The sequence below is a fragment of the Bufo gargarizans genome, chromosome 6 (genome assembly GCF_014858855.1).
Source record: "Bufo gargarizans isolate SCDJY-AF-19 chromosome 6, ASM1485885v1, whole genome shotgun sequence".
NCBI lineage: Eukaryota > Metazoa > Chordata > Amphibia > Anura > Bufonidae > Bufo > Bufo gargarizans.
The window spans coordinates 378,727,553-378,754,631 of record NC_058085.1 but is presented as its reverse complement, the minus strand read 5'-3'; the positions used below and the strand labels follow the sequence as shown (position 1 = coordinate 378,754,631).

Sequence of the window (27,079 nt, the reverse complement as noted above, 5' to 3'; positions counted from 1 at the left end):
AGCGATTCACACCGGACATCCCAAGAATATTGCTGAACTGAAACAGTTCTGTAAAGAGGAATGGTGAAGAATTACTCCTGACCGTTGTGCCGTCTGATCTGCAACTACAGGGAACGTTTGGTGGAAGTTATTGCTGCCAAAGGAGGTTCAACCAGTTATTAAATCCAAGGGTTCACATACTTTCTCCACCTGCACTGTGACTGTTTACATGGTGCGTTCAATAAAAACATGGTAACATTTAATTCTTTGTGTGTTATTAGGTTAAGCCGACTGTGATTGTCTATTGTTGTGACTTAGATGAAGATCGGATCACATTTTATGACCAATTTATGCAGAAATCCATCTCATTCCAAAGGGTTCACATACTTTTTCTTGCAACTGTATAGGAGGAGATCACAGTGTGACTGTATATACAGGAGAAGAGCAGATACTGAGGATTAAACCCAGTATACAGGACAGGAGAAGTGGTACTGTGCAGTGTATATATATGTACAGGAGAAGTGGTACTGTGCAGTGTCCATATATACAGGAGAAGTGGTACTGTGCAGTGTATATATATATATACAGGAGAAGTGGTACTGTGCAGTGTATATATATATACAGGAGAAGTGGTACTGTGCAGTGTATATATATATACAGGAGAAGTGGTACTGTGCAGTGGATATATATACAGGAGAAGTGGTACTGTGCAGTGTATATATATACAGGAGAAGTGGTACTGTGCAGTGTATATATATACAGGAGAAGTGGTACTGTGCAGTGTATATATATACAGGAGAAGTGGTACTGTGCAGTGTATATATATACAGAAGTGGTACTGTGCAGTGTATATATATACAGGAGAAGTGGTACTGTGCAGTGTATATATATACAGGAGAAGTGGTACTGTGCAGTGTATATATATACAGGAGAAGTGGTACTGTGCAGTGGATATCCATGCATGCGGGGCAGTAACAGATGCGGAGGACTCTCCGGGTGATGTCTCAGTCTCTGCGCTGTGATCTGTCACCTCCATGCACACAGAGAAGACCTCAGGGTTCGGGTGATGCCCCTCTCTGCCGGGTGGCACCCGGGTGTCATCCGTAGACTGTTCCTCATGGCTCCCGCTCCTATCATCGTCAGCAGAGAAGTGGCCGCCTTGGACGCTTATTATTCTTTATCTACCACAAACTTTATTTCCCACCGAGGTTCTTCTCAGGATCAGACTCATTAAACCACATGTAAATAATAACAGAGCGCTTGGCGCTGCGCCAATTTCTGCCGCCCTCTGAGAATTCAATTATCCTTGATTGAAAGCTTAAGATTCTCAAAATGCCAGAAGAGACGAGCGGCAAAACGGGAGAAATCAGCGAGGTTCCTGTATCAGACAATGCAGCGCCTCTCCCCCAGAGATCAGGGTGAGGCACATGTTCTGCAACTTTGTAACAGACTTTGTGTATCAATTTCTCACAAGCTGAAAGATCTCTGCTTGCTGCCACTGAATTCCAGACGGAGTACTTGACACCATGCCTGCTGGGTGGGCGGGCTCGTTCTAGTGATGTCAGAGCTGTGGGCTCTCAGCCAATCAGATGTCTCTTTCCAGCTGTTGCCCCTCCTTCCTTACAGACTGCAGCTGCGTCCCCCTCCTCTCCCTCCTCTCCCTCCTTGCTCTCTTTATCCTGCCCCAGGGTCCAGCAGCTCCAGGATTACCCAGCTTTCCCAGTCGCCTGAATGACAACCTAGCTTTGCAGTAACAGGACATGATTTGCTATTCAGGACTCTGAGGTGGGGACAGTCCTTGTGGGAAGTGATGAAAAGTTTTCTAAGTCGTCTTTTTGGGGATTCCCCGGCTCCCGCCTCAACCACACAGGATCAGGCGTCTTCTGGACACTTGACAAGTGATTCTGCAGCAGCTGCGCCCAGGACGCCGCCATCTATCCTCATCTCAAATTATTCTGCAACCTTCTAACAGACTTTATGTTTCCCGTACTTATTTTCAAGATCTCTGCTTGCTGTCAGTGAACAGCTTGCACCTGTTAGTCGTGCTGATAAAGCTGGGGGCTTGTCACAGGTCCATACATCGCCAATCCGTCCCTATTTGAGAATATACAGCGGGGCCCTGCCACACGTTGGCGCATACTACACCATGGACAACTACTAATCCCCTATGGGAGAAAAGTTTCATGGTGTCTGTGCAAAAAAGGTTCAGGGCCCCGCTACCCATCAGTGAACGCTGAGAGGGCCCCACCGCACCCACTTGTCCAGGGAGCTCTGTAGATATGAGCCTGGAGTCCAGACTTCTCTGCACTGATACATTGTAGCAAACTGTAGTTGTGTGAAACTATGACTGGATCCAAGGGGATTTTCTGTCTTATTTGTAAACAATGAAAAAACCTTTCATTCACTGACAGCAAGCAGGGATCCTGCAAAGCAAAAGCAGCTTTATAACAAGCTCTGTGTCTCAGAAACCTCTCATTTCTACAATAGGGCGACTCGGTTGCATAGCAGTGGATCCGTGCTGTGGGGCCGCACCCAGCTTTCCCAGTAACAGATACTGCGGGGATGCGATATTCTCTGGAGGTTTGTTTTTCCCCAGAAATTATCTTCAAGTTTTATAATAAAATGTTCTGGGAAAGAGAAGAAATGAACTATGAGCGGCGGCGGCGGCCGGAGGGACAGGCGCCTGCGGAGGCCATCGACCCACATTACTGGCCGGGCCTCCAGCGACCACATGGAGACTCCGATCCGTGGTATCAGCTACCCCCGGGGGGGGGGGGGCTCGTGGGGAGGTCACTCATGGGATGGGGGGGGGGGCTGAAGTAGAGGCTCAATTAAAGGGCCAGTAATAAAAATGCAGATTCTCCACTGGACAAAGGACATAGACAATCCACGGACAAGACAGAAATCCGCCCGCAGTCCACGGGTCAGATCTGAGAAAGTTTCATTCACTTTCTGCCATTGTAATAAACCGCAGCGTTATCCGCCACATGTGGTCACACCCCATACGTCAGGAAAAGGAAGCGTTTAGTCTGGGTGCTGCCGCTGTAGGCGATGCCTTGCAGCCGAGAACCACGCAGCAAAACCGCACAGGGTTTACATGTGAAGGCGAAGCGCGGCATGTGCGAGTAACCGGTATTTGCCACAGAATTGGGAATAAAACACTTTCTCCATGACAAGACTCCATCCTGCAGAGCCGACCTGTCAGCCGCCCCCATCGCTGTGGACAATTCATGGCCGCAGCCCCACGGCTGACAGGTCTATCTCGGCTTTTGTATCTCTAGTGGTCACGGGCTGTGAAGGGTTAATGTCTGTAACCCTGGTGATCTAGGGCAGTGAAAGAGTTAATGTTAGACTATACTGTAGTCAAGGACAGTGAGGTTGTTAATTTTAGTATTCATGGAGGTATCGGGCAATGACGTGAGGTTCTCTGGAGATCTAGGGCAGCGCAGTGTCAGTCTACCCAGTGGTCTAGGTCAGTGAAGGGACTAATTCCAATATCACCGATGGTGTTACATAGGTCTGTAGGTAACATCTACTACGATATCTGCTGCAGGAGTCATGTAGAGTCAATAAGTTCTCCTCTGATGGTGTAGAGCAGTGACGGGGTTGAATGCCAGTGTCAGTATTTCTGGTGGTCTAGGGCAGTGAGGGGTTGAATGCCAGTGTCAGTATTTCTGGTGGTCTAGGGCAGTGAGGGGTTGAATGCCAGTGTCAGTATTTCTGGTGGTCTAGGGCAGTGAGGGGTTGAATGTCAGTGTCAGTATTTCTGGTGGTCTAGGGCAGTGAGGGGTTGAATGCCAGTGTCAGTATTTCTGGTGGTCTAGGGCAGTGAGGGGTTGAATGTCAGTATTTCTGGTGGTCTAGGGCAGTGAGGGGTTGAATGTCAGTGTCAGTATTTCTGGTGGTCTAGGGCAGTGAGGGGTTGAATGTCAGTGTCAGTATTTCTGGTGGTCTAGGGCAGTGAGGGGTTTAATGCCAGTGTCAGTATTTCTGGTGGTCTAGGGCAGTGAGGTACAGTTGTGTTCAAAATTATTCAACCCCCACTGAAATTGAGTGTTTTGGCCAGTTTGACATTGATTTTGATCATTTCCGTCATCTTGTAAGTCAGACAAATATAACATAACATTTATAATGAAATAACCACGAATCTCTTTTCTCACATCATTATCCGTTTTATTCAACCCCCAAGTGACATTCAATCTTAGTACTTAGTACAACATCCTTTTCTAGTTATAACAGCTGTTAAACGTGAAGCATAGCCTGACACAAGTGTCTTGCAGCGATCTACGGGTATCTTCGCCCATTCTTCATGGGCAGAAGCCTCCAGTTCAGTCACATTCTTAGGCTTGCGCACTGCTTTCTTTAAGTCCCACCAGAGGTTCTCAATCGGATTTGAGTCTGGTGACTGCGATGGCCACTTCACAATGTCCCAGCCCTTAATCTGCACCCATGCTCTAGTGGACTCGGAGCTATGCTTGGGATCATTGTCCTGCTGAAAGGTCCAACGTCTCCCAAGCCTCAGGTTTGTGACGGACTGCATCACATTTTCATCCAATATCTCCTGGTACTGAAGAGACTTCATGGCACCTTGCACACGCTGAAGCTTCCCTGTACCTGTAGAAGCAGAACAGCCCCAAGGCATGATTGACCCCCCGCCATGCTTCACAGTAGGCGAGGTGTTCTTTTCTTCATAGGCCTTGTTCTTCCTCCTCCAAACATAGCGTTGATCCATGGGCCCAAACAGTTCTAGTTTTGTTTCTTCAGTCCACAGAACACTATCCCAAAACTTTTGTGGTTTGTCCACATGACTTTTGGCATACTGCAGTCGGCTCTTCTTATTCCTTGGAGACAGCGAGGGGTGCGCCTGGGAGTTCTGGCATGGAGGCCTTCATTACGCAGTGTGCGCAGGGGCGTAGCTATAGGGGGTGCAGAGGTAGCAGTCGCTACCGGGCCCAGGAGCCTGAGGGGCCCAAAGACCCTTGTGCCACATAAGAAGACACTGGTATTATAGAAAGTGTATGCAAGTTACACCTCTGGCTGGAAAGAAGGAGTTAGATTAAGAATTTGGTAAAGAGGAGGAGGAGGGTGCATTTTTAATTTTTGCACAAAGGTTTAAGGAAAGGGGGGGCCCAAGCTCAACTCTTGCACCAGGGCCCCTGAGTGTGCGCATTATTGTCTGAGCTGAGACTTCAGTGCCCACATCTGACAGATCTTTTCTCAGCTCCTCAGCAGTCACACGGGGACTTTTCTCCACTTTGCGCTTCAGGTAGCGCACAGCAGTCGGAGTCAGCATCTTCTTTCTGCCACGACCAGCGAGCGTTTCAGCAGTGCCCTTTGCCTTGAATTTGCGAATGATGCTTCCTATGGTGTCTCTTGGTGTGTTTAACATCTTTGCAATCTTCTTATAGCCATTGCCCTTCCTGTGAAGAGAAATCACCTCTTCTCTTGTCTTCCTGGACCATTCTCTTGACTTCACCATGTTTGTAAACACACCAGTAAATGTCTAGAAGGAGCCGAGTATCACAGTCCTTTTACATCTGCCTCATTGGTGCTTATTATGCTTGATTGCTGCTCCTTGACATCCACAGGTGTTTTCAATACCTGATCGAAAACACTTGAATGAACCTCTGTTCTTAAGAGTGGTAGTCTTTAAGGGGTTGAATAATTGTGTCAATGAAGAAATCACAAAAAAAAAACATTTAATACTGTATTACAAAAACAATTGATGTCATTTTAGTTGCATTTGGTTCTTTAAAAAGTCCTTGTAAGATTTCATTCTGAACACAATTACAAATGTGCACTAAATTCCCTAAAACCCTTTACAGCATTGGGGGTTGAATATTTTTGAACACAACTGTATTGAATGTCAGTGTCAGTATTTCTGGTGGTCTAGGGCAGTGAGGGGTTGAATGTCAGTGTCAGTATTTCTGGTGGTCTAGGGCAGTGAGGGATTGAGTGTCAGTATTTCTGGTGGTCTAGGGCAGTGAGGGATTGAATGTCAGTGTCAGTATTTCTGGTGGTCTAGGGCAGTGAGGGGTTGAATGTCAGTGTCAGTATTTCTGGTGGTCTAGGGCAATGAGGGGTTGAATGTCAGTGTCAGTATTTCTGGTGGTCTAGGGCAGTGAGGGGTTGAATGTCAGTGTCAGTATTTCTGGTGGTCTAGGGCAGTGAGGGGTTGAATGTCAGTGTCAGTATTTCTGGTGGTCTAGGGCAGTGAGGGGTTTAATGCCAGTGTCAGTATTTCTGGTGGTCTAGGGCAGTGAGGGGTTTAATGCCAGTGTCAGTATTTCTGGTGGTCTAGGGCAGTGAGGGGTTTAATGCCAGTGTCAGTATTTCTGGTGGTCTAGGGCAGTGAGGGGTTTAATGTCAGTGTCAGTATTTCTGGTGGTCTAGGGCAGTGAGGGATTGAATGTCAGTGTCAGTATTTTTGGTGGTCTAGGGCAGTGAGGGATTGAGTGTCAGTATTTCTGGTGGTCTAGGGCAGTGAGGGATTGAATGTCAGTGTCAGTATTTCTGGTGGTCTAGGGCAGTGAGGGGTTGAATGTCAGTGTCAGTATTTCTGGTGGTCTAGGGCAGTGAGGGATTGAATGTCAGTATTTCTGGTGGTCTAGGGCAGTGAGGGATTGAATGTCAGTGTCAGTATTTCTGGTGGTCTAGGGCAGTGAGGGGTTGAATGTCAGTGTCAGTATTTCTGGTGGTCTAGGGCAGTGAGGGATTGAATGTCAGTGTCAGTATTTCTGGTGGTCTAGGGCAGTGAGGGGTTGAATGCCAGTGTCAGTATTTCTGGTGGTCTAGGGCAGTGAGGGGTTGAATGTCAGTATTTCTGGTGGTCTAGGGCAGTGAGGGGTTGAATGTCAGTGTCAGTATTTCTGGTGGTCTAGGGCAGTGAGGGGTTTAATGTCAGTGTCAGTATTTCTGGTGGTCTAGGGCAGTGAGGGATTGAATGTCAGTGTCAGTATTTCTGGTGGTCTAGGGCAGTGAGGGGTTTAATGTCAGTGTCAGTATTTCTGGTGGTCTAGAGCAGTGAGGGGTTGATGAAAGTCTCCCTTGTGGTCTACAATAATGGAGGGATTCATTACTACTGACCCCCAGCTAAGGATCCTGATCTGAAAGCTTCACCACTGGGTCGAGGTTCCATGAAGCAGAAACATTTCTTTTTCTGATTGCTACATGTGCTGTATCTAACTTCCGTATCCAAGCTCTGTGACCGCCCCGGACCCTATATTCACACCAGCAGAAATCACGGTTTCCCCCTCCTTGCAGACAGGCTTACTGAATTTCTGATAGTCATCCATTTTTAATTGAACAATCTGTAACCGGAGCCGCGCGTTCTTCCACACGTGTCCAAGGTCAGCGCTCGCCTGGATCGGATTCCTCCGAAATCTCCTTCCCAAGATCAGCGGCTCCTGGCGATATTCCCTCCACATCACCCAGACGGATATCATTACCTGGAAGGAGCCACCAGTGATCCCCCCAGATACCCGCTAATGAGGGGGCAACAATGTATCGGAGCAGACGAGGAGGGAAGCGGACATGGCGTCCTCCATTACTCTGACCACAAAGACCGATTCCTCGCAAGAGCCGCAGCCACCCGGGAGGCAATGACTAACAAGGTCATCAGATCTGGATGGAGATGGAGCTCAGAAATGTCCAAACTCCTGAGACAAAGTTCTCCGCGCTGAAAATACGGACAACGATAATATCCCAGTGTGAACAGCCGCAGTATTCAACTGTATCACTGTCCGGAGGATAGCGATGAGGACGAATGTATAAGTACCTGGTGCCCCGAGTACTAATTACTACCACAGTGCTGTATACAGCAAACAGGCGAGGCAAACTTACTGACTACATGATTTCTGCACCGGATAATGTAGTAGATGTCACCTGCAGTCCTATGTAACACCACAGATAACACAGTGATAACTCTCTGAGTACAGATAGTGTAGTTGATGTCACCTGCAGTCCTATGTAAAACCACAGATAACACAGTGATAACTCTCTGAGTACAGATAATATAGTGGATGTCACCTGCAGTCCTATGTAACACCACAGATAACACAGTGATAACTCTCTGAGTACATATAATGTAGTACATGTCACCTGCAGTCCTATGTAACACCACAGGTCACACAGTGATAATTCTCTGAGTAAAGATAATGTAGTAGATGTCACCTGCAGTCCTATGTAACACCACAGGTCACACAGTGATAATTCTCTGAGTACAGATAGTGTAGTAGATGTCACCTGCAGTCCTATGTAAAACCACAGATAACACAGTGATAACTCTCTGAGTACAGATAATATAGTGGATGTCACCTGCAGTCCTATGTAACACCACAGGTCACACAGTGATAATTCTCTGAGTACAGATAGTGTAGTAGATGTCACCTGCAGTCCTATGTAAAACCACAGATAACACAGTGATAACTCTCTGAGTACAGATAATATAGTGGATGTCACCTGCAGTCCTATGTAATACCACAGATAACACAGTGATAACTCTCTGAGTACATATAATGTAGTACATGTCACCTGCAGTCCTATGTAACACCACAGGTCACACAGTGATAATTCTCTGAGTAAAGATAATGTAGTAGATGTCACCTGCAGTCCTATGTAACACCACAGGTCACACAGTGATAATTCTCTGAGTACAGATAGTGTAGTAGATGTCAGCTGCAGTCCTATGTAAAACCACAGATAACACAGTGATAACTCTGAGTACACATAATGTAGTAGATGTCATCTGCAGTCCTATGTAACACCACAGATAACAGTGATAACTCTGAGTACAGATACTATAGTACATATTACCTGCAGTCCTATGTAACACCACAGATAACACAGTGATAACTCTGAGTAAAGATACTATAGTAGATATTACCTGCAGTCCTATGTAACACCACAGAAAACACAGTGATAACTCTCTGAGTAAAGATACTATAGTAGATATTACCTGCAGTCCTATGTAACACCACAGATAACACAGTGATAACTCTCTGAGTAAAGATACTATAGTAGATATTACCTGCAGTCCTGTGTAAAACCACTAATAACAAATTATAATAATCCAGAGACTCGTGACCATCCCGGCTCTGCTACATCAGCGCTGTAGTCCGCGGGCGCCTGGATCTGACCAGTAATGATCTGCAGTCTCTCAGTTACTACAAGTGGTCTCTGTTATCAGCAGCTGCAGGGTCACGTTATCAGGGAGCTGTCACAGGACACACAATGGGGGTTATTCTGTGCGTTGTCTCTGGTTTATGGGGCATGAACCCTTCCTATAACAGCTCATTGGGGCCCCAAGAGAAGGCTGGGCCCCTGTGAGCTGCACAAGAGCCGGGACAAAGCTCTCAGGGAAGATTTCATATATGGTTGTTATACAGCCTCCCACCAATGTCCCATCAGCAGATCCCCCCACCACTAGAGGGCGCCGGCTGTAATGCAGCAGGACTTTCTGTGGTACAGACGGCTACAGCTGCAAAAATAAGTAAGTGAACCCTTTGGAAGTCCCTGGATATCTGCATTGATTGCTAATAATTAGAGATCTGATTATATCTGAGTCGCAATGATAAAAAAAAAAACACAATGTAACTAAACTAATATCATCCAAACACTTGGACCGTTCACTTCTTCTATGGAGCACAACGAGCAATGTCCACAGTGCAGGGGGAAAGTAAGTGAACCTCCGTATAAGAACTTCACCAAGAGCTAAATGGCAGGAGGTGTTTCAGTTAAGTAGATGAGATTGGATGTACAGGGTTCACATTAAATAAAGGCACACCAAGCCTGGTTACTGACAAATCTGCTCTGGTCAAGAAAAACTGGCTCGTGTGAACCCATACCTTGAGACAAACAACTTTCAGAAGATCTCAGAAGGTACGGTATATCATAAAGACGCATCATGAACTGGGGCTGGTGGAGTGAGCTTCATGATCACTTGTTAGTGAAGCAATGTGGTTTGGGGCTGGTGGAGGAGACATGACGGTTTGGGGCTGGTGGAGGAGACATGACGGTTTGGGGCTGGTGGAGGAGACATGACGGTTTGGGGCTGGTGGAGGAGACATGACGGTTTGGGGCTGGTGGAGGAGACATGACGGTTTGGGGCTGGTGGAGGAGATATGACGGTTTGGGGCTGGTGGAGGAGACATCATGGATTGGGGCTGGGGGACATCACAGTTTGGGGCTGGTGGAGGAGCATCATCATGTTTTTAGGTTGGTGGAGGGGGCATCACAGTTTGGGGTGGTGGAAGAAGCATCATGGTTTTTGACTGGTGGAGGGGGCATCATGGTTTGGGCGGCTCTGCCCCCTTGGGGTCTGGACATCTTGCAATCATTGAGAGAACAATTAATGAAAACATATTACAGGAGAATGTAAGGTCACCGTCCATGCCATGAAGCTGAAGAGACATTGGTGATGCAACAAGACAATGACCAACACAAACAAAAGACCAAAGAATGGTGGAAGATGATTTGTTTGGGACGGACCAAGTCACGGTCTTCTCCTTTACCCTACGGTGATGCCGAGACCTGACCTGAGGATGACTACTATGCCGTTTCTGGCAGTGCCACAGAGAATGCATGGAGTGGCACTGCGAATGCTCAAACATCCTCTGATTTTGGGGTCCGGGGGTGAACAGTGGGTGTCTGAGAAGTCGGACCCTCATCCATCTATAGCTATCAGATAACGTGTTATAACCGGAATACCCCTTTAACCCACTGAGAACTCTGTGCACGTCTGCAGGGAGGAGCGCTCCAGAATTCCTCCTCAACATTGTGTAAATTACTTGGAGCTGCATGAAACATTGGGGCTCTACAGGTCAGGGGGTTCACTTACCTCCCCCTGCACCGTGGATGTATCCAATGTGCCAAATAAAACACTGGAAATGCAGAAATATCTGACGCCGACACAATCCGACCGCACACTGTAAGCAGGAACGTCCAAGGGGTTCACTTACTTTTTCTTGCACGTGTACGTGCGGCCATCAGCCTGTGACACGGAGGCTTCAGTCTTAGGCTACTGTCACACTTACCTTGTGAAGATCCGGCAGGCAGTTCTGTCGCCGGAACTGCCTGCCGGATCCGGAAATCCATGTGCAAACGGATGGCATTTGTAGACGGATCCGTCTCTCTGGTGTCATCCGGAAAAACGGATCAGTTTTTTTTTTTTTTTTTCATTATTAAAGGTCCTGCATGTGCAGACCGGAAAACTGGATCCTTTTTGCCAGAACATTTGGTGCCGGATACGGCATTAATGCATTTCAATGGAGAATAATGCCGGCAAGTGTTCCGCAATTTTGGACGGAGAAAATACCGTAAGAGTGAATGAACTGATGCTTCCTGGACGGATTTCTCTCCATTCAGAATACACGGGGATGAAACTGATCAGTTCTTTTCCGGTATTGAGCCCCAAGGACGGAACTTTATGCCGGAAAAGATAAACGCTAGTGTGAAAGTAGCCTTAGGACAGTAGATTTTAGAGAAAATTCATTATCCCCCCTATGTCTGTTTTTGGCGTAGAAAAGTTGCAAAATCCAACTCCACCCCCAAACTACTGCCACACCCCCAAACTACTGCCCCACCCCCAAACTACTGCCCACCCCCTAAGCACTGCCCCACCCCCAAGCACTGCTCCACCCCCAAACTACTGCCCCACCCCCAAGCACTGCCCCACCCCCACATTACTCCACCGTCTCTTGGTTGCTGGGAGTGCGCCGGAGATGCTTCCATCATGGACGCCGGTCGTTACCTTTGCATATGAAGCACTTGATGTGGAAATGCTTGGCCTGGACGCGCAGCACCTCGCCTTTGCAGGGCTCCCCACATTTATGGCAGCGGATGATGGGCTTCTCTGAGGACTGGCTGGGGTCCTGGGAAAGGGCAACTGGAAGAGAGAGAGAGAGAGAGAGACGGTCACCGAATGTCCCCGATATCAACCGGCATCACAGCAAACCAGCGCGCAGAACATGAGGCATCGTTACTGAGCGCCCCCGCAAATCACCGCACCCCAGAAATATGGCCGCCAGTCAGTGATGTGGGGGGGGGGGGCTCAGTGCGTCCTCGTGCACCCCCTGTATACGGGACCCGCCAAACCCTGATGCAGTGTAATAACACACCTATGAGCCCGCACTGAGGCAGCATGGCCTGACGAGGCATCACACAGCAGCACAGAGTATCTACAGCTCAGTTATACTGACCCATAACACATGAGCTCTAAGAGAAAGCGACTAAAGAAAAATGGCGCCACCTAAAGACGAGAAGCGTCCGTACATTACACGGAGGTCACCGGACTCTCCCCGGAGCCGGGCCTGCTGGCGGTCACTATGCCTCATCCTTGGTCCACGCGCTTTCCCTAATGAAGGAACATGCATGCTCGGCCACAGGAGCGGTCAGCTGCAGGGACTGCCCGTGTACAGATACATGTGGGCAGAATACATGTCAGTCACAACACGCGTGTAGGAAGTACCCAGGATGGTGGTAAGTTACCAGCAGGATCCCATCCCAGCTCTGCTACATCCACACAGTCTGACTACCGGTTCAGACATCGCCCTGCTATGCAGACAGGTTGTCAGTCTCTCCTGTGATTATATCAGGAGCTCTCAGGCTCCTCCCTTCCCCACCAAGCCCCGCCTCCTCATTCCACGCACTGCTGAACCCAGACGGATCCGTTCTGCTCGGCCATAGACTTCTGACGGATCAAAGCGGAACTCCTCTTAAAGGCTTCCAATTCCGTTATATTCCGTTTTCCCAACGCAGCCGAACCTGGTGATGTTCGGGTTCGCTCATCCCTAGTTGGGGGGTTTCCCAGTGGACTTGTGAGGGTTACTGGGCCTTTCAATGTGCGGATTTCCGGATACGGCAGGCAGTTCCGGCGACGAATCTTCACAACGCCAGTGTGAAAGTAATCAGCGCAGACACAGTGACAGCAACCGTCAGGTAGAACAAAGGCTCCAGAAACCTGAGGAGACCGTGTGTCACATAGGGAAATGATTGGTTACACATGGAAACCATCAGCAAGCTGCTGCTGCCGGCAGACTCCATTATGGCCGTCTACAGTGTAATGGGTCTGTCAGCAGCAGCTTGTTGATGGTTTCCTTCTAGAAACTGGGAAACTGGTCACATTTGTGCCTGGGAAAGTCGGGTGACCACAAATATGGCCGCCCTTTAGGGGTAGAAAACCAGCAGAACGGTGGGCACAGCTTTGGATGAGACTGGAGGAAAGGAAAGCAAAGAGTTTACAAAGTGAACGATTTTCCCAGTTTTGTAAATTAATGGTGGAGTGTTCCTTTAAATAGAGGCGCAGAGCTAGCAATCTATAGGCTGCGTACACCGCGGCACCCGACCGCCAGTCACATGACGCAACCATTCACTGGATCATCTGCTGAGGCCCCGGCTACAGGGGGAGAGTTAACCATTTAATGGCGCGGCTACAATCTCTAGGGACCAGCCCCTTCATCTGGACAGTTTGTTACAATGTATCAGTCTGGAGCCCAGGATATTTGGAATGGATACAACTGTTACAAACCTTCAGCTGTGAGAAGTATAAGGGCATGGGTTGTCCACCTTCAAGAATGTTCCCATTCACTGACAGCAAGCAGAGATGTGGAAAATGGCAAGAATTTGAGACACTGAGTCTATTAGAAAGTTGTGGGTTCGGACACAGACTTTGGCGGCCCCTGTTATTACACTGGGGGGGGGGGGGGGGGTGACCTTGTGCTCTGATCTACACCTGATCGACAGCATCAAAATAGCCTGTTATCTGGGCGGCCGCCTGTGCCTATACATGGGCATCATCAGTGCTCCACTTTATCCGGGATTAACCCTTTCCGTGACCGGCGCCCACTTGCCAACATCATCAGATACTTTCCATTTCTAGATACTTCCAAGTCTGGTGAAAGCTGCGAGAACGCCGGTCAGGGCCCCTGGAAACAACATGTGGCCCCCGAAGTGCAAGGCGACAACAAAGCAAACAATTACAGTAAAACCGCCAGATCGGGGAAGTGCTTGAATAGCAATCCCCCAATTGTCGTGAGGCTGACCTATAGCAGGGCTTGTCTATAGTGTATATATATGTGTAACTTTAGTATGTAACCTTTGTGTCAGTCTTAACTGTATTTCGGACATTGCATTCTTGAACCAGGAAGCTCAGGATGAACAGAGCTATAAGCCCCTACAGGAGGGATTTGTGGAGGGGATGGATCCCTGGTGTATAACGCGGTCTGTGGCTGGAGTCTATGGGGGTCCCGGAAGGGGTAATCAGCCGGGGGTCTCGCAGCGCCGGGCGCTCAGACACAGACGCTGATCTTGCTTATACAAAACGTTGGACGGTCTGAAAAAACAGACGCTGCTGACGCTGCTAAGCCCTGAATGGAAAGCTCCCCGGTCAACGGTTTCCAGTCCATTTGTTTCCAGGACGGCGGAGATCACACAGGAATGGGGCTCACCGGGGCAGCTCTGGGTGTGACTAGAGACATTACCCTGTATCACATCATGTATGACCCCCTGTATCATATCATGTATGACCGCCTGTATCCCAGGCACTGGGGCAGCTCTGGGTGTGACTAGAGCCATAACCCTGTATCATATCATGTATGACCCCCCCCCCCCCCATATCACATCATGTATGACCGCCTGTATCCCAGGCACTGGGGCAGCTCTGGGTGTGACTAGAGCCATAACCCTGTATCACATCATGTATGACTGCCTGTATCCCAGGCACTGGGGCAGCTCTGGGTGTGACTAGAGCCATAACCCTGTATCATATCATGTATGACTCCCCCCCCCCCCCCCCCATATCACATCATGTATGACCGCCTGTATCCCAGGTACTGGGGCAGCTCTGGGTGTGACTAGAGACATTACCCTGTATCACATCATGTATGACCCCCTGTATCACATCATGTACGACGCCCCCCCATATCACATCATGTATGACTGCCTGTATCCCAGGTACTGGGGCAGCTCTGGGTGTGACTAGAGACATTACCCTGTATCATTTCATGTATGACACAACCCCCCCCCCTTGTCACATCATGTATGACTCCTCCCCATATCACACCATGTATGACCGCCTGTATCCCAGGTACTGGGGCAGCTCTGGGTGTGACTAGAGCCATAACCCTGTATCACATCATGTATGACCCCTGGATCAAGAATGTGATAACTGGTTTCTTGGGCTGCGGTCACACGGTCAGGTTTCTGGATGCAGTTTTAAAAGCCAAAATCAGGAAATAATTATAAAAAGGAGAGAAAGTATAAAGGACGGACACGACTTCTCCTCTGTTCTGAATTCACTCCTGATTTTTGCTTCCAAAACTGCATCCGGAAGCCTGACCCTGAGGTCACACCCTGGAGAAGGACTTGGGGTGATAAAAGGTAAGATTGCCGCCCCCCCCCCCCCCCCCCCCCTGTAGGAGCTGACGGACTGACGGACAGCTTCTTATCCAGCTTTTCCGGAGTCCTATCTACATAGCTACACGGGAGGAATCACTGGTGGAGACGATGGTGGGATGAGCGGTCCCATAACGAGGACACACAGGAATGTCTGTGGGACACGGGAAATATCTGGTGTCCTGGCAGCTGACGGCCCAATCCCACATCCCAGCTGTCAGCGTCAGACACCCAGAAATACACGGAGACACAACTGACACAGAAACATCCGAAGTCTATTCGAATTCTGTACGGAGCGAGCGCTCCCTACAGTATTAGAATGTATTGGCTCCTATGAGCCGGAGGTCCCACCTGGAACCAAAACCGAGTTCGGTAAAAGGGTTTTACTGTAGAAATAAATTTATGAAGTTATTACCTGAAGTCTCAACTTCGGCTCATCGGAGCCAATACATTCTAATACTGTACGGAGCGCTCGCTCCCTACAGTATTCAGCGAAGTTTTGTGCGAATCGACTTCGGATGCTTCCCTACAACTAAAGGTGCATTCACACGACTGTATGTGTTGTGCGGTCCACAAACCGTAGATCCACAAAATACGTATAGAGTTCGTGTGGCATCTGCATTTTTTTGTCTTCGGTTCGCTTTCTGCATATAAATGTGCGTTCCGCAAAAGGTAAAACGTGCCCGGCAGATGCAGACCATCGACCCATTAAAGTCAATGGGTCAGCAGAAAAAGGGGATGCCACAAGGACCACAGCCATATTTTGCGGATCCACGGTTTGCGGGACACAAAATACATCTGGCCATGTGAATGCACCCTAGTACATAGAAACAGAATACTGAGGCCTCATGCACACGGACGTTGTTTTGGTCCACATCCGAGCCGCAGTTTTGGCGTCTCGGATGCGGACCCAGTCACTTCAATGGGGCCGCCAAAGATGCGTATGGCACTTCGTGTGCTCCATTCTGTGGTCCGCAAAAAAAATATAACCCGTCCTATTCTTGTCCGTGTTTTGCGTACAAGAATAGGCAGTTATATTAAAGGCTGTCCATGCCGTTCTGCAAATTGCGAAACGCACACAGACGCCATCCGTGTTTTGCGGACCACAAAACACACAACGGTCGTGTGCATGAGGCCTAATACAGAGAAACATAGGGGGTCATTTATCAACCTGAAATACACCCATATTAGGTATATTTCAGGCGCAGATTGCGGCACAACGGTATTTACAACGCAATCTGCGACTTCACCCCGCTCACGCCAGGTCTAAAAAAAGTGGGTGTGGTGTGGACAGGGAAAGGCCGTCTGGACCCTGTTATTCATCATTTTCTACGTCTGTTTCAGTTGCAGAAAATGGTCTGAATGTAAGACAGCAAGGAAGCTGGATGCGCCGAACTTATGGAGAGGCCGGCGCCCGTCCGTAACTCCTGCGGATCCACCACCAGCGCAGGGGTTTATTAAGACCGGCGTCTAAAATGCCAATCTTAATAAATGTGCCCCATAATACTAATACATAGAAATATAAAACTACCGTAATACTTAGAAAAACACAGATATTTATAAATATACAAAGAAATAATTGACACATTATTATTATTATTATATATTATGCCACAAGCTGCAGGGCGCGGTACAGACAAAAAGGGTTTATGAACATAAAATAAAGTTACAATAATTATGAACTAAATAAGTGAGAGACTTAGAGAGTGAGACTTAGAGAGTGAGACTTAGAGAGTGAGACTTAGAGAGTGAGACTTAGAGAGTGAGACTTAGAGAGTGAGACTTAGAGAGTGAGACTTAGAGAGTGAGACTTAGAGAGTGAGACTTAGAGAGTGAGACTTAGAGAGTGAGAGAGAGAGAGAGAGGACCCCATCTGCGGGAGAGAAACACACAAACCATCGTACAGAACATGACAGGTACAGAGACAGTCACAGGGTATAATCTGCTGCGCTCTAAGGATCCGTTTATTCTTCCACAGCTCTGGAATTCCAGGGTGAAAGTGTTTCCTGAGAGGGAAGATAAGACTGTCATCCCAACACTTTATCTCAAGACAGACCATCCAAAAATGCTCCCCTCCTCTAAGTCACTGGGGCCCAGTGTGATATGGGACAGCACAGCCATTCCAACCATTCCATACAGGACGACAGGGACCCACCCTGCCCAGGACAAAGAGCCGAGGAAGACACTCATCATCCAACAGAGGAGGAAGATAAAACTCTCTGTACAATCCTGGAAGGAAACTTCCATTACCACAACTCTCCCCATCAGGTCCTAGCACTGATTTACAAACCAAATATAACACCTAGACACAGGTATCAGTGATAGGGAATTATCATTCACTGTCTACATACATTACTGATCCTGTACTGATCCTGAGTTACATCCTGTATTATGCTCCAGAGCTGCACTCACTATTCTGCTGGTGCAGTCACTGTGTACATACATTACTTATCCTGTACTGATCCTGACTTACATCCTGTATTATACTCCAGAGCTGCACTCACTATTCTGCTGGTGCAGTCACTGTGCACATACATTACTTATCCTGTACTGATCCTGACTTACATCCTGTATTATACTCCAGAGCTGTACTCACTATTCTGCTGGTGCAGTCACTGTGTACATACATTACTTATCCTGTACTGATCCTGAGTTACATCCTGTATTATACTCCAGAGCTGCACTCACTATTCTGCTGGTGCAGTCACTGTGTACATACATTACTTATCCTGTACTGATCCTGAGTTACATCCTGTATTATACTCCAGAGCTGCACTCACTATTCTGCTGGTGCAGTCACTGTGTACATACATTACTTATCCTGTACTGATCCTGTGTTACATCCTGCATTATGCTCCAGAGCTGCACTCACTATTCTGCCGGTGCAGTCACTGTGTACATACATTACTTATCCTGTACTGATCCTGAGTTACATCCTGTATTATACTCCAGAGCTGCACTCACTATTCTGCTGGTGCAGCCACTGTGTACATACATTACTTATCCTGTACTGATCCTGAGTTACATCCTGTATTATACTCCAGAGCTGCACTCACTATTATGCTGGTGCATTCACTGTGTACATACATTACTTATCCTGTACTGATCCTGAGTTACATCCTGTATTATACTCCAGAGCTGCACTCACTATTCTGCTGGTGCAGTCACTGTGTACATACATTACTTATCCTGTACTGATCCTGAGTTACATCCTGTATTATACTCCAGAGCTGCACTCACTATTCTGCTGGTGCAGTCACTGTGTACATACATTACTTATCCTGTACTGATCCTGTGTTACATCCTGCATTATACTCCAGAGCTGCACTCACTATTCTGCCGGTGCAGTCACTGTGTACATACATTACTTATCCTGTACTGATCCTGAGTTACATCCTGTATTATACTCCAGAGCTGCACTCACTATTCTGCTGGTGCAGTCACTGTGTACATACATTACTTATCCTGTACTGATCCTGAGTTACATCCTGTATTATACTCCAGAGCTGCACTCACTATTCTGCTGGTGCAGTCACTGTGTACATACATTACTTATCCTGTACTGATCCTGACTTACATCCTGTATTATACTCCAGAGCTGTACTCACTATTCTGCTGGTGGAGTCACTGTGTACATACATTACTTATCCTGTACTGATCCTGAGTTACATCCTGTATTATACTCCAGAGCTGCACTCACTATTCTGCTGGTGCAGTCACTGTGTACATACATTACTTATCCTGTACTGATCCTGAGTTACATCCTGTATTATACTCCAGAGCTGCACTCACTATTATGCTGGTGCAGTCACTGTGTACATACATTACTTATCCTGTACTGATCCTGAGTTACATCCTGTATTATACTCCAGAGCTGCACTCACTATTCTGCTGGTGCAGTCACTGTGTACATACATTACTTATCCTGTACTGATCCTGAGTTACATCCTGTATTATACTCCAGAGCTGCACTCACTATTCTGCTGGTGCAGTCACTGTGTACATACATTACTTATCCTGTACTGATCCTGATGTTACATCCTGCATTATACTCCAGAGCTGCACTCACTATTCTGCTGGTGCAGTCACTGTGTACATACATTACTTATCCTGTACTGATCCTGAGTTACATCCTGTATTATACTCCAGAGCTGCACTCACTATTCTGCTGGTGCAGTCACTGTGTACATACATTACTTATCCTGTACTGATCCTGAGTTACATCCTGTATTATACTCCAGAGCTGCACTCACTATTCTGCTGGTGCAGTCACTGTGTACATACATTACTTATCCTGTACTGATCCTGAGTTACATCCTGTATTATACTCCAGAGCTGCACTCACTATTCTGCTGGTGCAGTCACTGTGTACATACATTACTTATCCTGTACTGATCCTGAGTTACATCCTGTATTATACTCCAGAGCTGCACTCACTATTCTGCTGGTGCAGTCACTGTGTACATACATTACTTATCCTGTACTGATCCTGAGTTACATCCTGTATTATACTCCAGAGCTGCACTCACTATTCTGCTGGTGCAGTCACTGTGTACATACATTACTTATCCTGTACTGATCCTGAGTTACATCCTGTATTATACTCCAGAACTGCACTCACTATTCTGCTGGTGCAGTCACTGTGTACATACATTACATTACTTATCCTGAGTTACATCCTGTATTATACTCCAGAGCTGCACTCACTATTCTGCTGGTGCAGTCACTGTGTACATACATTACTTATCCTGTGCTGATCCTGGGTTACATCCTGTATTATACTCAAGAGCTGCACTCACTATTCTGCTGGTGCAGTCACTGTGTACATACATTACTTATCCTGTGCTGATCCTGGGTTACATCCTGTATTATACTCCAGAGCTGCACTCACTATTCTGCTGGTGCAGTCACTGTGTACATACATTACATTACTTATCCTGAGTTACATCCTGTATTATACTCCAGAGCTGCACTCAATATTCTGCTGGTGGAGTCACTGTGTACATACATTACTTATCCTGTACTGATCCTGAGTTACATCCTGTATTATACTCCAGAGCTGCACTCACTATTCTGCTGGTGCAGTCCCTGTGTACATACATTGCTTATCCTGTACTGATCCTGGGTTACATCCTGTATTATACTCCAGAGCTGCACTCACTATTCTGCTGGTGCAGTCACTGTGTACATACATTACTTATCCTGTACTGATCCTGAGTTACATCCTGTATTATACTCCAGAGCTGCACTCACTATTCTGCTGGTGCAGTCACTGTGTACATACATTACTTATCCTGTACTGATGCTGAGTTACATCCTGTATTATACTACAGAGCTGCACTCACTATTCTGCTGGTGCAGTCCCTGTGTACATACATTACTTATCCTGTACTGATCCTGAGTTACATCCTGTATTATACTCCAGAGCTGCACTCACTATTCTGCCGGTGCAGTCACTGTGTACATACATTACTTATCCTGTACTGATCCTGAGTTACATCCTGTATTATACTCCAGAGCTGCACTCACTATTCTGCTGGTGCAGTCACTGTGTACATACATTACTTATCCTGTACTGATCCTGAGTTACATCCTGTATGATACTCCAGAGCTGCACTCACTATTCTGCTGGTGCAGTCACTGTGTACATACATTACTTATCCTGTACTGATCCTGAGTTACATCCTGTATTATACTCCAGAACTGCACTCACTATTCTGCTGGTGCAGTCACTGTGTACATACATTACATTACTTATCCTGAGTTACATCCTGTATTATACTCCAGAGCTGCACTCACTATTCTGCTGGTGCAGTCACTGTGTACATACATTACTTATCCTGTGCTGATCCTGGGTTACATCCTGTATTATACTCCAGAGCTGCACTCACTATTCTGCTGGTGCAGTCACTGTGTACATACATTACATTACTTATCCTGAGTTACATCCTGTATTATACTCCAGAGCTGCACTCACTATTCTGCTGGTGCAGTCACTGTGTACATACATTACTTATCCTGTACTGATCCTGAGTTACATCCTGTATTATACTCCAGAGCTGCACTCACTATTCTGCTGGTGCAGTCCCTGTGTACATACATTGCTTATCCTGTACTGATCCTGGGTTACATCCTGTATTATACTCCAGAGCTGCACTCACTATTCTGCTGGTGCAGTCACTGTGCACATACATTACTTATCCTGTACTGATCCTGAGTTACATCCTGTATTATACTCCAGAGCTGCACTCACTATTCTGCTGGTGCAGTCACTGTGTACATACATTAGTTATCCTGTACTGATCCTGAGTTACATCCTGTATTATACTCCAGAGCTGCACTCACTATTCTGCTGGTGCAGTCCCTGTGTACATACATTACTTATCCTGTACTGATCCTGAGTTACATCTTGTATTATACTGCAGAGCTGCACTCACTATTCTGCTGGTGCAGTCACTGTGTACATACATTACTTATCCTGTACTGATCCTGAGTTACATCCTGTATTATACTACAGAGCTGCACTCCCTATTCTGCTGGAGCAGTCACTGTGTACATACATTGCTTATCTTGTACTGATCCTGGGTTACATCCTGTATTATACTCCAGAGCTGCACTCACTTCTACATCTTCAGAGAATAAATGTTACTATTCTCTGTTTGTTTAGTGTCTACACATAGCCCCTCTGTATTACAGGGCCTCTGCTAAGCTGTTAGGGGGTATCTATCCTCATGCTTGCTGACTGTTTCCAATAACAACCAGCAGAATACTAAGCTCGGCCGCATCAAACAGGATGACAATGACAACATTCCGGTGCAGCTCGCGGTGGCCGTCCTGTTCTAACCACAGAACGTACATTTCAATCTAGGGCTGAAATGATTCCTCGATGCAGGGAAACTGCATCGAGAATTCGTATAAATCACATGACCACGGAGCGGGAGTGAAATGAAGCTTCTCACTCACCGCTCCGTGGCCTCCCGACTCGGCAGCGCGCTGGATGACGCTGGCTGTGACGTCAGGTCCCAGTGCATGCTGGGATGAAGATGCGTCTTCTGCGGACTCCATGTGTCGGCGCACGCAGCGCTGCCAGGAAAGGTAAGTATAAAGTTAGGAGGTGAGGGGGGGGGGGAATGGGGGCACCGGTGATTTGGCATGGAGGGGCTAATCGGGGGGAGTGGGGGACATGGTGGATGGCATGGAGGCACTGGGGAAGGGGGACATCATGGCAGCCAGTGAACTCCAGCAGTCGGATCCTGCACGGGAATAGACTAAGCTCACAACATAGCCCTAGATACACATTGTGGCGGAAGAACAGCCTGCTGCAGTGTTGGGTACAGCCGGGTACAGCCAGCTACATGCTCTCATCGGGCCATGGTCCGGCATACATGCCGCGTATCGTCCACAGCGTTATGTCCCATTGCAGTCACTCGCTGCAGCAGCCGGCGGTCTCCAGCTACACCCGATACGGTAGATTCCGGCTGTTCTTCTGACACAATGTATATTGCAGCTGTGAGGGAAGCCCTTATCTGCTCTACCGCTGTAAGGAATACAAATAAAGGAACACATTATTTCAAGAAGGTTTTTCTTATTAGATTACTCGATTACTAAAATATTTGTTTACTGCAGCCCTATTCCAATCGTCCCATGTCTGATGGGAGTGATCCAACTAATAACATTACACAGTCGTTACACCCGCAGTTCTATGATGGAAACACAGACCAGGACTCCCTGGCGGAGCGCGTCACTGACAGTTTGCTGAGCTGGCGCTGGAGATCACTGGCGCATTAGCTTAATAATCCCTGGAAGCCGGAGACAACTGTAAATACAGGTGAAGTAATGATGGCAGGCGATAGACGCCGAGATCGGCAGCCATTACCCTGTCACTGTGATGGATGGGAGCAGAGCGACTTCATCGTAATAGGGGATGCATACTTTTGCAACAGTTTTTTAATTACTAAAATGTATGTCAAATGAAAAATAAAGCAACTCTAGTGTCTCAAGTGTCTTCATTAAAAAAAATCTCTTTTATTGTGTACAGTCGTGGCCAAAAGTTTTGAGAATTACATAAATATAGAAAATTGGAAAAGTTGCTGCTTAAGTTTTTATAATAGCAATTTGCATCTACTCCAGAATGTTATGAAGATGATCAGATGAATTGCATCGTCCTTCTTTGCCATGAAAATTTACTTAATCCCCAAAAAACCTTTCCACTGCATTTCATTGCTGTCAGTAAAGGACCTGCTGAGATCATTTCAGTAATCGTCTTGGTAACTCAGGTGAGAATGTTGACGAGCACAAGGCTGGAGATCATTATGTCAGGCTGATTGGGTAAAATGGCAGACTTGACCTGTTAACAGGAGGGTGATGCTTGAAATCATTGTTCTTCCATTGTTAACCATGGTGACCTGCAAAGAAACGCGTGCAGCCATCATTGCGTTGCATAAAAATGGCTTCACAGGCAAGGATATTGTGGCTACTAAGATTGCACCTCAATCAACAATTTATAGGATCATCAAGAACTTCAAGGAAAGAGGTTCAATTCTTGTTAAGAAGGCTTCAGGGCGTCCAAGAAAGTCCAGCAAGCGCCAGGATCGTCTCCTAAAGAGGATTCAGCTGCGGGATCGGAGTGCCACCAGTGCAGAGCTTGCTCAGGAATGGCAGCAGGCAGGTGTGAGCGCATCTGCACGCACAGTGAGGAGAAGACTTTTGGAAGAGCTCCTGTGCAGAGCTATGGGGGTCATTTACTGATGGAAATTCACCAATTTTTTGGCGTATTTATGAAGCAGATTGCGGCGCGAAAGTTATTTGCACTGCAATCTGCGACTTTTCCCCATTAATGCCAAGTCTAATAAAAGAGGCATGGCACGGGCAGGGAAGGCAACGGCTTGTCTCATTTATCATTTTCTACGCCTGTTTTAGGGATCAAAAATTGTCTAAATTTAAGCCAGCAAGGAAGATGGCGTAGATTTAGACTGGCGGTGCATGCGCTTAACTTATGTGGAGGACGGCGCCTCTTTATAACTCCAGCAGATGCACACCCAGCGCAGGGTTATTAAGACCGGAGTCTAAAACGCTGGTCTTAATAAATGACCCTCTGTGTTTACAGAGTACAAAAAACCCTGTGCAGGCTGATTCTATGGTCACGAACTCCTCCTCTACTGTCTGCAAATGATCAAGAATAGAAAGTGCAGTAACATCAGAATACAGCACCACAGCCATGGAGAACCTGTATATGTTCAGTGCTTCTAACTTCTCACACAGTGCTCCAAATCCCCTGCTTAGATATGTAATAACATAGAAAACACTCTGCCTATAGCCAACACTAGGGGAGCATGCAGATATATACAGCCACCATTAGAGAGAGCTCAGGAGATTACTACATACAGATATATACAGCCACCACTAGAGGGAGCTCAGGAGATTACTACATACAGATATATACAGCCACCACTAGAGGGAGCTCAGGAGATTACTACATACAGATATATACAGCCACCACTAGAGGGAGCTCAGGAGATTACTGCATACAGATATATACAGCCACCACTAGAGGAAGCTCAGGAGATTACTGCATGCAGATATATACATCCACCACTAGAGGGAGCTCAGGAGACCACTACATACAGATATATACATCCACCACTAGAGGGAGCTCAGGAGATGACTACATACAGACATATACAGCCACCACTAGAGGGAGCTCAGGAGATTACTACATACAGATATATACAGCCACCACTAGAGGGAGCTCAGGAGGTTACTGCATACAGATATATACAGCCACCACTAGAGGGACCTCAGGAGATTACTACATACAGATATATACAGTCACCACTAGAGGGAGCTCAGGAGATTACTGCATACAGATATATACAGCCACCACTAGAGGGAGCTCAGGAGATTACTACATACAGATATATACAGCCACCACTAGAGGGAGCTCAGGAGATTACTGCATACAGATATATACAGCCACCACTAGAGGGAGCTCAGGAGATTACTGCATACAGATTTATACAGCCACCACTAGAGGGAGCTCATGAGATTACTACATACAGATATATACAGCCACCACTAGAAGTAGCTCAGGAGATTACTGCATACAGATTTGTACAGCCACCACTAGAGGGAGCTCAGGAGATTACTGCATACAGATATATACAGCTACCACTAGAGGGAGCTCAGGAGATTACTGCATACAGATTTATACAGCCACCACTAGAGGGAGCTCAGGAGATTACTGCATACAGATATATACAGCCACCACTAGAGGGAGCTCAGGAGATTACTACATACAGATATATACAGCTACCACTAGAGGGAGCTCAGGAGATTACTGCATACAGATTTATACAGCCACCACTAGAGGGAGCTCATGAGATTACTACATACAGATATATACAGCCACCACTAGAGTAGCTCAGGAGATTACTACATACAGATATATACAGCCACCATTAGAGAGAGCTCAGGAGATTACTAGCATACAGATTATACAGCCACCACTAGAGGGAGCTCAGGAGATTAACTACATACAGATATATACAGCCACCACTAGAGGGAGCTCAGGAGATTACTGCATACAGATATATACAGCTACCACTAGAGGGAGCTCAGGAGATTACTGCATACAGATATATACAGCCACCACTAGAGGGAGCTCAGGAGATTACTGCATACAGATATATACAGCTACCACTAGAGGGAGCTCAGGAGATTACTACATACAGATATATACACCCACCACTAGAGGGAGCTCAGGAGATTACTACATACAGATATATACAGCCCACCACTAGAGGGAGCTCAGGAGATACTACTACATACAGATATATACACCCACCACTAGAGGGAGCTCAGGAATAACTACATACAGATATATACAGCCACCACTAGAGGGAGCTCAGGAATAACTACATACAGATATATACAGCCACCACTAGAGGAAGCTCAGGAGATTACTGCATGCAGATATATACATCCACCACTAGAGGGAGCTCAGGAGACCACTACATACAGATATATACATCCACCACTAGAGGGAGCTCAGGAGATGACTACATACAGACATATACAGCCACCACTAGAGGGAGCTCAGGAGATTACTACATACAGATATATACAGCCACCACTAGAGGGAGCTCAGGAGGTTACTGCATACAGATATATACAGCCACCACTAGAGGGACCTCAGGAGATTACTACATACAGATATATACAGTCACCACTAGAGGGAGCTCAGGAGATTACTGCATACAGATATATACAGCCACCACTAGAGGGAGCTCAGGAGATTACTGCATACAGATATATACAGCCACCACTAGAGGAAGCTCAGGAGATTACTGCATGCAGATATATACATCCACCACTAGAGGGAGCTCAGGAGACCACTACATACAGATATATACATCCACCACTAGAGGGAGCTCAGGAGATGACTACATACAGACATATACAGCCACCACTAGAGGGAGCTCAGGAGATTACTACATACAGATATATACAGCCACCACTAGAGGGAGCTCAGGAGGTTACTGCATACAGATATATACAGCCACCACTAGAGGGACCTCAGGAGATTACTACATACAGATATATACAGTCACCACTAGAGGGAGCTCAGGAGATTACTGCATACAGATATATACAGCCACCACTAGAGGGAGCTCAGGAGATTACTACATACAGATATATACAGCCACCACTA

General features: G+C 46.9%; 1 protein-coding gene across 33 annotated transcripts in view; it reads right to left on the bottom strand.

Annotated features, from left to right (window-relative positions):
* Nucleotides 1-27,079, bottom strand: part of ABLIM1 (actin binding LIM protein 1) — a 241,197-nt gene that overhangs the window by 124,847 nt on the left and 89,271 nt on the right. For 31 of the 33 annotated variants that reach the window (XM_044296708.1, XM_044296709.1, XM_044296698.1 and 28 more), the window contains exon 2: nucleotides 11,729-11,863. The exons of 1 other annotated variant lie outside the window; for it this stretch is intronic. In XM_044296708.1, coding sequence (XP_044152643.1) covers nucleotides 11,729-11,863 — 135 coding nt within the window. Of the gene's footprint in view, nucleotides 1-9,007; nucleotides 9,149-11,728; nucleotides 11,864-27,079 lie in introns of those variants that run through there. One more of the 33 variants, XM_044296730.1, reaches the window with a different exon arrangement.